Source organism: Ciconia boyciana, chromosome 10 (genome assembly GCF_034638445.1).
Source record: "Ciconia boyciana chromosome 10, ASM3463844v1, whole genome shotgun sequence".
Lineage (NCBI taxonomy): Eukaryota > Metazoa > Chordata > Aves > Ciconiiformes > Ciconiidae > Ciconia > Ciconia boyciana.
This window is the reverse complement of record NC_132943.1, coordinates 24,257,974-24,270,802: the sequence shown is the minus strand read 5'-3', so window position 1 is coordinate 24,270,802 and position 12,829 is coordinate 24,257,974. Positions and strand designations below refer to the sequence as shown.

Here is a 12,829-nt window from a genome sequence, read left to right as displayed (position 1 = left end):
AAAAACATGAAGAACATATACAAAATACATCATCTCTGTACATGATGTATTTTCTTATTTCCATTTAGAGTTTAATTTTCCTTTTTTAAAGAATGAAGTTGGATAATCCATATTACATGCCATTTTAATTGTCTTTGCTGATGCTCATCTAGAATTCTAAAGCACACCAGTTTTAGAACTGCCTTCCTCCTAAAAATATAAATATATTCATTTACTAAAACATATTAAAACTATCTTTATTATTTAATAAAAACACATGGTATCCTACAGAGAATTGATTCATTAAATGATCCTATATTTAGAGAATCCACACCTAGGTTAGAAAATGCTATAAGATTTTTAAAAAGCTTAACATACATAGAATTTACATAATAATTAAAATGAGTACACTGATAGATCATCTGTAGAAAAGAAAAACACTCCAGAAATACAAGTGTGTAAATTAAAAATGCTTTATCTAATAGTACTTAGATTCCTATAGTACTTTTCCAACATAGCTTTAACTGTATTTTTTAAATGGAAAAACAGAACAAAACACATAAGTCTATTTCCTACGATCACAAAGCAAAGCACGGCAGAGACCAGGAAAAAACCTACAATCTTTCATGTCTTGGGTTTGTCCTACATCCAGATTGCCTTCTGGAAAAGAAGGATAATACATAATCCTTCAAGGCACCTGGAACCGATTCTTTCCACTCAACAAATTGGTGCTACTAGCTTACTCCAAGTAATAAAAAGGGAAGAGAAAGTTTCATCTTAATAGCTCCAATGAAATTCCCATTATAAAAATGGTCAGCATATTAATTTTCATATAAGTATAATGGCAGAGAGATTTCTAAATGAAATGCCTCACATGTGTTTTCTAAAAACATGATTCACTCCCCAAGGCTACGCACTTCATTAACCACAAGCTCCTGAATTTTAGTTTACAATTTAGATCTCACAATGTATTGCATTTAAGAAACCTGAGAAATGACAGAATCACCTATTCAGAAGTACTGGGGCTCATACTCTGCTTCTTCACATCCGCTCAACATCAGTTTACAGAGCAAAGAATCAGGCCCTCTGCTTCACTTTGTTTTTTATATGACTAGGTTGCCATCACTATTTCTGTTTGTATTTACATTTAGAGTATTTTCAACCTTTATACACAATTATTTAACCTCTAAAAGGCTAGTCTTCTTTTAAGTCACGTGTTACAGAGGGGAATCAATATTTGTGGTAGGTGTCTACACCGCAAGTTTCATTAGCTTCTTACGGTTTGCTGCCTGGACTGTTAAGGAAAACCTTGTCCTGGTTTCGGCTGGGATAGAGTTAATTTTCTTTATAGTAGCTAGTATGGGGCTATGTTTTGGATTTAGTATGAGAATAATGTTGATAACGCACTGATGGTTTAGTTGTTGCTAAGTAATGTTTACACTAGTCAAGGACTTTCCAGCTTCCCATGGTCTGCCAGGTGCACAATAAGCTGGGAGGGGGCACAGCCAAGATAGTTGATCCAAACTGACCAAAGGGCTATTCCATACCATATGGCCTCATGCTCAGCATATAAAGCTGGGGGAAGAAGAAGGAAGGGGGAGAGGTTTGGAGTGATGGCGTTTGTCTTCCCAAGTAACCATTATGTGTGATGGAGCCCTGCTTTCCTGGACATGGCTGAACACCTGCCTGCTCATGGGAAGGAGTGAATGAATTCGTTGTTTTGCTGTGCTTACCTGTGCAGCTTTTGCTTTACCTATTAAACCGTCTTTATCTCAACCCATGAGTTTTCTCACTTTTACTCTTCCGATTCTCGCCCCCATCCCACCAGGGAGGGGGGAGTGAGCAAGCGGCTCTGTGGTGCTTAGTTGCCAGCTGGGGTTAAACCACGACAACCTAATTAGAGGTGCAGTCCTACAACGCTAGGAAGTTCCCTGGAAATAGTAGAAATTATGAGAAGAGGAAGGTTCCTTCTGTATGCGCAAAGGGTTCTCCCCACAGTGCAGCCCCAAATGGCATCAACGGTCAAAACTGGGTAAGGATGCTCAGTAAACCACTATATACCATGTAAGTGAATTCTCTCCAATAGCTTTATTTGAATCGTATAGCATACGTATGGTCTAAATTTTTGTTAACCGCTTTCCTAGACTACAGGAGACACAGTAAGTGTTCAGAAATTGAATGACTTCACTTCTGTACTAATCCAGTAAGTGTTGAAGGTAGAAATACAGCAAAGGACGTTCAAACCACCCACCATGCAACTCGGCACTGCAAGACTCACTTTCTGCTGCAACACCCAGGGAAAGCACTCCAAAGAATTTTTTTCTTTTTTTTAATTAAATAAATAATTTGCCTGTATTTTTAGAAGTGAGCACACCACCTCTGAGCACACGTTAGCCAGCCGTAACTCCCAGCCATGCGGTGCTGGCCACCCGCCTGTACCTGACCCGCAGCAAACGCTGCTGCCAGCCTGGGGAACAACCGCAGGCCCCCAGGACGCCGCAGCGGGGAGAAGAGGCTGTCGCCGCTGAGGGAAGCCTCCGGCGGCCTCTTTCGGGTCGGACGTTTCCCCCCCGCTCCGGCCAACAGTCCTGCTACAGAAAATTCCGCTTGCGCCACGGAGCGCTCTGAGGCGAGGGTCTGTCCTTTCCCGCCCGACCTGTGAGGCGGCTGGGCCGGGGGCTGTGAGGTGTGGGGGTGGGCGGTGTGCTGAGGTGAGGCGTGGGGCTGTGAGGAGAGGCGAGGCGGGGGGCGGTGTGCTGAGGTGAGGCGAGGCCGGGGCCGGTGTGCTGAGGTGAGGCGAGGCGGGGGGGCGGTGTGCAGAGGGGAGGCGGAGGGCGGACTGGGGCGCGAACGCCGCGGGCAGCGGGTCTACCATGGCCGGCACGGCGGGTCCCCCGCCCGGCAGCAGCAGGCCCCCGGCGCCCTCTCCCCGCCCTGGAGCTCCCCCTCCTCCACCACGTGCAGCATTTTCCGGGCAACAGAGCCCAGCGGCGAGCAGCTGTCCCAGTGGGGACTGCCCGTCTGCTCCGCTGCCAGGAGCATTTCGAGCCCTCCTCCTGCCCCGCCGCCCCGACTCTGCTTCCTCCGGGCATTTTGCTTCCCACCTGCACGCTCCTTATGTAAGGCAGGATCTGATGAGGAGCGGGGGGAGCTGTCACCGCGCATACACACACACACACACACACACACACACACATACACATACATATACATACATGCACGCATGCAGGGGGGCAGGTTGCACGCACACAGCATCACTCCGCAGCCGCTCCTGTGAAGATGCGGATACCTTTTATCCAGGCAAGCGATCCACTCGCCGGAGGATGAGGAATGGGAGGTGTGAGCGGCGACCATGTTGGACAGGGATCAGGTCGCCGCACACCCGGCTGGCGGCGGCTCCCCCCGCCCGCCCGCCGGTCGGTCGGTCCGTCCTCCCTCGCTCCCTCCCTCCGCGCACGGCGCGATGGGCTCGCCCAGGCCCCCGCGGCAGCCCGCCCTGCCCGCCGCAGGCAGCGGTGCGCGGGGCTGCGGGTGTGCCTGGCCGCCGCCCGGTTCGCCCAGGCCCTCCCGCCTCGGCCGCGGCTGGGCTGTGACCCGGCGCCGCCTCGCCCGCCCGGGGCCCCTGCCGGCCCGCCCGGGAGGAGCGCCCGGCCCTGCCGCCCCGCAGCCGGCAGGGAGCGGCCCGGGGAGGGGGCGGCAAGGAGTTACTCCCCTCCTGGAAGGTGTTGTCGTCCTCCCCCAGCTTTCGTGAGCTCCTCAGTGCGCACACTTGAGCCTGGCTTACTGGTCCCTGCCCTTGCTTCACCAGAGATGTCCTTGACTGGGTTTGGGGTGGGGGGAAATACAAGCTTTTTAATTTAATAGGTAAATTTAATTTAATAATAAGCAGGTCAGGAGTATTTTAGCAGGTCTCCAGAGCCCTGTGTGTCTGTCCCCCCAGTAGTAAACCCGCAGTAGCTGAGCAGAAGGAAGATGCAGTCCACATATCAGGAATTTTTCTGAAGCCTTCCTCCAGCCTGCTGTCCATCCTGTCATCGCCCATGAAACTGTGTTCTAAAGACTCTGCTTTATTTTAGGTGAAAAATGAGATGGGCAGTACAGCTTGTGAATAGGATTTACCAATTGGACGGAACCCAACACATAGCATGAGAAAGGTGAGTCTAGTATACAATGAACACCATCCACACTCTTCTGTTGTGGTAGCATGGCCGCTATCACAACAAAAAGATGCTGTTTTTTTAAGGATGCTAATGCATATATGATTAAAAAAGTGATGAGCAGAGGAAGGAATGCAGAGCAGCAGGTCTCCCTGTTTTGCAAAGTTCTGTGTGAAATATTTTCTGCAAAATATTTCAGGATCTAGATCATATCTTCCCAAGTAATCTGTGTGTAACCATAAGCTTCAGTTTAGAGTCAACACAACCTGCCTTGAGTAGCATGGGAGAAGGGTAGGAAACTACACAAGTCTCAGCAGGATGTTTGGGGTTACATGTAGATGATAGCAAAGTAAAACTCAACCTGTGCCTTCCTTCAGGCTTATAACTCCTCTCTGCTTTACGGTGTGGACACAAATGATTAATTCAGATGCTGATAATCCGCCAGTGCCTTTTACAGTTCTCCATGGGCTATCTTCTCTACCCTCTGTTCTAATCTTTTGCTGTACCAAGTGTAATTTTCTTACATATGTGCGCTACTTCACATCTACCTTTTAACAGCCTTATTGCTGCCACAGCTTCTTTCACTTTAACAGAAATAAATGTTAACATCAGGATACTGAACAGTATGATGAAAAATCTAAGGAAATATATATAAAAATCCCTTTTGCTAAAAGAATACAGCTAAGAAATTGGCATAGCAGAGAAGAATGCCACAAAAGCCAATTCTTTAATTTTGCCTTAAAAAAATTAAAGTACATGCGAGAGGAATAGAAGAGGCTGCCAGTCAGTGAGATCAAAGCTGCAGCTCTTCCTTTGCTATAGTCCATGGGGAAAAAAATGAGAAATTCTTGCACCTAAGCAATCAATCTACTTGAGGAAAATCAATGCTATTCATTCCTCAATATGGAATTGTTTGGGAACCAACAGAACAAGAGCTTCAAATGTAAGAAACTCTAAATTCTCAAATTAATGATTTATAACATAGTATGTACATTACAGATGAATCAATAAAGCTCACTAATTTTGTTCTTCCATCATAAAACATTCATCACATTATTCCACATAATTACAGTTTTCCTTCCAGAGCAATCACACAAGGCAGCCCTTACTGCCCTTTCTTCCCTCAACCCAGTTTAAACTGCAGTAGATGCTCTTTCCTTTTAACTGGCACCAGGCCTGAGAAGGAGCCCAGAAATTACTCCTAGCTGAAGGCCTTTATCTTTTCTCACAGGCTGTTTCACTGACACAAACAGCGTTGCACATACCAGTACCAGCGGTTTTGTACATAGCAACAGCGTAGCTCAGTCAGCAAAACCACGGTGCCGCAACTGTTTAGTGTTCACTCAAGCCACCTCTGTCAAGTCCTCTCCCACCCGGATAATGTTTAGTGACCCAACCACTAGAGGACAGGCTAGGCCTCCATAAAAGGTAGCAAGCAGGGATATTTCCTTGGTAAGCAGAGGGCTAGGAGAAAATAGGCTGAGCTTGAAAAGACAAGACCTTTGGAATGCTCTCCTGGGATGCAACTTGTGAAAACCTTTAACGGTGGTCATGAACCTACCCTTGACCAAGCAACCAACCTGCCCTGGGACAGCCCTTTGCAGTTACCAATCCTTTTGATTCCAAGGAATGCAGTGCCTGTAGGCGTGAAGGGGATGTTGCTCAAATGCCTGGCTGTGGGCAGACACTGCTCAGAGATGTACCTTTATGTGGAATAACCATTAAATGAGAGTTTAACACTTTGTGGATTGTGCAAGCTAGACAGGCCCAGAGTGGACTAGGAACCCTGGGTATATCCATACTTCAGTCAGAAGTGTCTCAATTACCCAACAATTAGAGCAAGACAGCCAAAGTATACCTCTGCTAGTTGGATTATGAGTAGTCATGTAGCTTTCTGATTAAGACATGAGTGAAACTTCTCAGAGAAACTTAGGAAGCAGGGAATAAATATTTGATTGGTTCAGATATCAGCCTGTGTCAACCAAAGGGTCTCCAAACTGCAGAAATGTCAGGAGCTCTTGACTACTGAAATCAGAAATCCTGCACCCCAGCTCAGTGCATGTTCTCCTGAGATAAAAGGTACCAAATAAGCAGTATATATCTCACATGACAGGTCAAATAGAATGCAGATTATCCTGTGACTCTTAAGAATTCAGACCATAACAAGCATAGGAAACATATCATTTGAGAATACTGGCCTTATGTTAATGGGGTCAAGTGCCCATTCACCTGCGAGTAAGAGCATATGCTAGAAGGAAAATGCTGAAGCACACTTCATTAGTATAAGGACCATATCTCCTCTTGGTGCCTCATAGTGCCCATTCTTCATTACTTTTCTAAGTTACACACTTGTATGAAAAAGAGATGACCCGAAAGATATTTGAGACCCAGGACTGTTAATGGCCAAAAATGCACTTACGCTCAGTCTCACCTATATCTACACGTGCCTTCTACTAGACCTTTTGTGAAGTTTCACCTGAGAAAACATAAAGGATCATGCATCATTAAAATGACTGGTGGTGCGAAAATATCTTTTTCAGAAACACATCCTTCTTTTTCCGCATTAGTGGAACCCCACAATAATATTTTTTATTTAATTTTTCCCTGTTGAACAGAAGGCTAATGCGACTTTTTAATATCTGATTTGTGAGACGATTATGGAGCCAAAAATTTGGGATGGCAGCTGGTTTCAAAGGAGATTGCTGCTGGGAAATGGAGATTTGCCAGCTGAGGTATGTGAAAGATCAACTGGCCTTTTAACTTTCCACATTTTACAAAGGAGTGACAGGGCCATGCAGAAGCCCTTAAGACACAGCAAACCAGAAATCAGCCAGCCTTCAAGTTATCCTGTGTCTGTAAGACTAAGAGTCAGAAAGTGTAGGGTCCAAACTGTTGTTTGCGTTATGGGACATAAGGCAGATCATGTTGTATTTCATACTTTGACTCTTTCTTTGCCTTTTCTTGCCAGTACAAATACTCGTTCCTTCACTTTTTTACACAAATATGGCCAAAGAGCTCGTACTAAAATCTTCCAGAAAAAAATAAATTCCCCTCAAACAGGAACTTGCTATGAAAAACTTGATTCAAAAGACTAAAGATAGTTGTTGGAGCTTGAAAAAAATTTACTGAATGTATTTATTAAGTGTGCATTACACAGTAATAGGGTGCAAAAGAGGGCTACTGTGGAAACCCCTTTACACCACTAGTTATATCAAGAACTTTAAGCAGTTTCAAGCAACTGCAATAATACTGTTAAAACAAAGAACAGTAGGGGTTGCCCTGTTTTGTACAGCAGTTTTGGATGCTATGTATAATACTCCATACTAACGAAATTGCAGTTATGATATAGTGAGGAATTAGTGGACACAGAATCTATAACCTGCGCATTGGCATCACAGTGGCTAGCAAACTAAAGCAATTTAATTTCAGAGCAAACTCACACAAAGCCCCAGAAGCTCAGTCCTCAGTTCTGTCTATCTGTGTTCAAGAGAGTACCTAGGGGAAACAGCTGGCTTCCAGCCACCAATGTACTCCCCTGATTCCTATGTCTGTTGAAGTATTGCTCAGCCTCAGGACTCTTCTAATTCAGACTGACTGTACTGAATCTAACTGATAGCACAAGGCATCAGCTACAGTCCTTTGTCCCTAAAATACAACTGGGATACGGCGTAAGATAAGGCCAGCTCCAGCACCTTTAAAACATTTAAGATTTCCTTTCTCTAGAGGAATCTCAAGTTTGCCACTTAACCTGATTTTAAGCATGTTTTATGTTGCTATATGGAAGCCAAATTAATTAGCATAAGTCCAGAATGAGCACATAAATTCTACCTCAAACAATAGTATAAACTAATGTATCACTCGGAAGTCCTGTAAGTAAAATTGAGACTGACAGAACTACGATGCATGTTTAGAATCCAGCAGTGCCACATTCAGTGTGGTTAGGGTTGTAGGAACCAAAATGTATTATCATTTCTACATACACAACGCCTACTAACTTCAAAGGATTAATCAGGGCATAGTGGAATAAAGACAGAGAAACCTGCATATGAGTTCTTTTGGGATTTGTATGCTGTGAGGGCTGCAAAAGATGTGATGTACAAACTTAAAACCCATGCATATATTAATAAAACTGTCCTATAAAGCCTACAAGCAACATATTGATTCTCCTCTCCTATGCTAATCCTTAAACCCAGCATATAATGACATAACAAAGGCTTTTTTAGAACAAGTAAGGACTTCCTTCCCAAATTAACTTCCTGCATCATTCCCTGTTCTATCTCTTCCTTGCTCCTGTCCTCCTCACTGATTCAGGACAACTCCCCAGTTCCCTTCAAAGCACCTTCTTCAGAAATTCCATGGCACCCCCCATCATTCAGGAAACCCTTCCACCATACTTCTCATGATAGCTCTGCTGTGGTATTCTGGAAAAGGTCTCAGTGTTGCCAACAACAAACAGATACAAGTAAGATACAGATAGACTGGTAAGAAACAGATATACCGGAAAGAAAACATACAGTGTCCTATATAGAAGGCATAGCATGAGCACAGGTGCAAGGTGAAGAAAAGAAAAAAACAGCTGAGCTGATGTTTATGTGAATCAATACAGTTCAGATTCTGGGCTCTTTAAAATTAGTTGGCAGTTTGTTGTTGTGTTCAGCAGGACGAGAACTGTTTCCTAAATTCCTGAAAGCAAAAGAGGTAACTGGACTTATAGCATATGTCCAATTTTATATATGCCTTATTAGTTATGCAGATTTTCTGAACAGTAAAGGATTGCTTATTCACTACATATAGTGCTGTATTCTGCATCATTTTACCCATCCTTATTTTACATTGTCCTTCCTAATGAACGTGAAAAAAAAATCGTCCATATCATAGTAAGGGCCTACACAAGGAGGATTGTATTAGTTTATACTCCTTGAAATAAAATACTCTCAAATTCATAGCATGAATTACAATGAGTCTGTGATACCATTTCTCATTAAGAAAACACGATGCAGCAATCACTTTTGTATTATTACTTGGCACAGGTTTAGTAGCATGTTGCACAGAAGTGCTATAAACATTTTTCTGCTTGATGACCAATATCAAAGCCTTTTTGTGGAGTCGCATTTTGAACAGATGGTCATTTGTTTTGCACACCTGAAATCTGAGCCCATATCCTGAGATTAATTCCAAAAAGACTCAGAGAAACCACACAGTAAGAAATATGCTTCAAATTATTAACGTTGACAACATTATGGGTATGCATAGGCTTCATATTTTTACTTTAACTACTTTCTTTTGAATAGGGGTTTTCTCCATAGGATTTTTGTCAAATTCTTCCAGTCTTACAAAACTAGATGAGCAGGGGAAGGTATGAATGGGGCTATTTTGTTTAATCCTCTTCCCCAGTTATGTCAAGACCTAGATAGCTGGGCTGGGAATGGAAGGCAGAATCTCAGAATCTTATTTCACAGGAAAAAGAAAGTCTATTGAAATAAATAAACAACAAGTTCTAACTTAGTCACAAGAGTATTGTAAAGATTAATTAGCTGATGAAGTATAGTTCTTTGAAGATGCAATACTTTACATAAATGTTCTTTTAATTTATTAGTGTTTAGATCTACAGACACATCAACATACTGGGTTTAAACAGAACTTTGTATGCACAACTCAGGACAACATAATGAATTTCAAGATGATAAATATCAGGAAAATACTTTGCAGTTGCCAGAGATACAAGGCACACTGGGACTCAAACTGTGCTATGTCCCTTTTCAGTACAACATTCAGGAGGCAGTAGAACTTAGTGCCACGCTAGACCCACACAGCCTGCCATCATGCTCCTTACTCTGTGAGTACAGGGCAGACACATCAGTGCTTCTTAACAGACGTGAATCAAACTGATCAGCTGGGGCTGAATCACAGATGTGGTCAAGAGGGTCTGGCTTTATGCCCAGTCATAGGAAGAGAGTTCATGGAGTGCTAGGCTGGCTTTCCACGTACTCACAAGGGCCTGACAGGTAACGTTATTTCAGCTCCCCACTGTATGAAAGCAGCTGTGCTGCCTCTGGGCCTGACCTGAGCCTACAAGTGTTCATTTATAACACAACAGCATGCACTTAGAAACTCCACTGTACCTTATCCGCACTGCAGTGTCAGCTCAAATGTCTCACTTTCTCTGGGACATACTTAATTTACCATGGCTAATGGAATTAATCATTGGATTGTAATTATTCACTCATTCTTTCACCCAAGGTACAAAAGCAAATTAAGTTCTTAACGTCTATATGTATAATTCCTTATTCCTTTATCCTTCCTTGCCAGCTTTGCTGTATTTCAACAATCATAAATTTTCATCAAAGGCTGAAAGGAAGGGTGATTTTGCTTAGCTGCAGAGCCAGATGAATACATTTTTAACTGTTCGGGATGAGTTTTATCTTCACAACTTAGTGTCAGCTCTCTCTGCTAGATACAGATGGATGTACTTCTGGGCAGGAAGAGCGCTAGTTCATGGCCTGCCCCTAAATTTGCTACAGCTGCTATTGAAGCCAGTAGGCTATGATAATTTGTTATTATGAAATAACTAGTTTTCATCATTTTACTGGGTGGAGCCTGAGGGAAAGTGTGGGAATTCCTAGGAGCAAGGTACCCCATTAAACATCCTTGTGGTTGCTCTGTCCTCATAGATGATAGCTCAGCAAGAAAATTTGTAATGGGTAGAAGGTGATCCTCCTTAGTTCCCTTACTTTCATAATAATTGATCTTTCCATACTAAATTCAAATAGATTTCATTTTCAACCTTAAGCGGTCACTACAGGAAATTTATTTTTCCTAAAGTCTGTTCCCCTTTTCTCCTAGCAATCAGTTCCAGAAATCAAATATATCTATTTATAATTCTTTTCACAATTGCATTTTTGTATTGATGCATAGGTACTTAAAAAACAAAGCTCTGATGCAATGTCGAGATTCTTCTGTTTGTCTCTATTTTTGTATTATTCATGAGATGTGTGGCATAAAATCAGTTGACTGCAGTCCCCCTGAGCTCCTTCATGATAATTCATGAAACGACCTCTCAGTAGTAGAGACTTTTATTTATGCGAGTACTACACCTCTCCTTAGAATTAAGAGGTTTTCAAAGGAAAAAGGGATATGGTACTTAGATTCCTGGCAAATAAAATTCCTGTCCTGTGGTTCACAGGTGATTTCAATAGCCTTCCCTCTCTAGGTCCCAATGCCTGTTGTTTTTAAATAGAATTGAGCAAGCTTAGCTGTCCTACTGATTCCTTGTTTGTAAAATTGAGATCTGTAAAATTTTATCCCTATCATAAAATAAACTTCTAAAAAGCTTTGTCAATGAGTCCTATATAACTGGGATGTGTAATTTAATTAGACCTTACATGAAATAATTACTTGTGATCTTCAGTGAATAAAGAAACAAGTCTTTTAATTATTTTCTGCACATTCTAGTTTTCTGCAAATTCTTTCAGTCAAGAAGACAGACAACTATGAGTCCAATTCTGTAAAGTGAACTCAGATAAAACCTGCAAATTATTTCAGTGCAAGTAAAAATTTCATAAATACTTTCAATGAAAGTCAAGGACATGCAGTAAGTCTTGAAACTGTCCTGTTTACATTGGTTTTTATCACTATTCTAAGGACAGGATTCTAATTAGCATCATAGGAGTACTCTAATGAAAGCATTCAGAGCTTTATATTTACGTGTACAGTGCAGTATGGTCTGTTATATGTAAAGATCATAGGTGACACATTTGCACATGACAACACATTTATGTAGTGATCCGTTGTGCAGCTTCATATACGTGCAATGCAGCTATTCTGTTCATCACAATACACTAAACAAGTTAATTCTTTCTGCAAGATTTGGTTCACAGGATTACAGATTTAGTTTTTCTGAGAGCCTGCTGGGGGCACCAACACACACTCGTAAAAAAAACAAATAATGAAATTAGGCAAATGAAACAAGAAAGACAAATTCAATCATTTATCTATGTGGTAAAAATGGCACAGTACCATTTTTGGTACTGTGTGGTAAAAATGGCACACCTCAGATTATGTGTATGTTTATAGTCTTCTTTTCACAGCTTTGAAAATACACCTTACAATAAATTTGCTTGCAGGCTTATACATGCAAATAATTCAGGCCAAATGGCTAAAGAGTGAGCTGAATACAGCATAGGCAGCCCTAATAATGTATCCTGGCTGAGAAAAAACAGTGAACCAATTCGTAATTGGGGAAAGAAACTGCTGTGGCTGTGGGCTGCATCCTGGCTGGTACAGGCAGGTGGGATTTGTTGGTTAAAAACCGGACTGTTGTGTTGTGTAACAGGAAACCCAGCTATAGCAGCCCTGTAGTCAAATAGCAATCATGAGGTGCTACATCATGTGTGTAAAAACAACAGGAGGAGACCTGGATGGATTAAAAATATGTTAATGACACAACAGTAGCATAAAACCAATAAATACCTAGTTTGAAGCATGGGTTTTTTCACATGTGAGTCGTATTGGTTCTAGAGAAAAGTTATACAAATCTGAAAGCTTTAAGTGGAGACTGTAAAACATACAGCAAATCTTTACAGAGATGCTCTGTTGTCTTCAGTGTTCTCTGATTTTCCTGATGGAAGAAAGATTCTGCATTTCAGATTCTCCCATGTCCCCTGAAATTAGCAAAATTCATGCCTGACAGCAGC

The 12,829-nt window shown here is 42.3% G+C and overlaps 1 protein-coding gene across 2 annotated transcripts in view; it reads right to left on the bottom strand.

Moving 5' to 3' along the window:
• RAPGEF4 (Rap guanine nucleotide exchange factor 4) overlaps positions 1 to 3,402 on the bottom strand; it is a 156,412-nt gene extending 153,010 nt beyond the window's left edge. For both annotated transcript variants that reach the window (XM_072874094.1, XM_072874095.1), the window contains exon 1: positions 3,269 to 3,402. In XM_072874094.1, coding sequence (XP_072730195.1) covers positions 3,269 to 3,333 — 65 coding nt within the window. In that variant the 5' untranslated portion in view covers positions 3,334 to 3,402. The remainder of the gene's footprint in view (positions 1 to 3,268) is intronic.
• Positions 3,403 to 12,829: the final 9,427 nt, after the last annotated feature.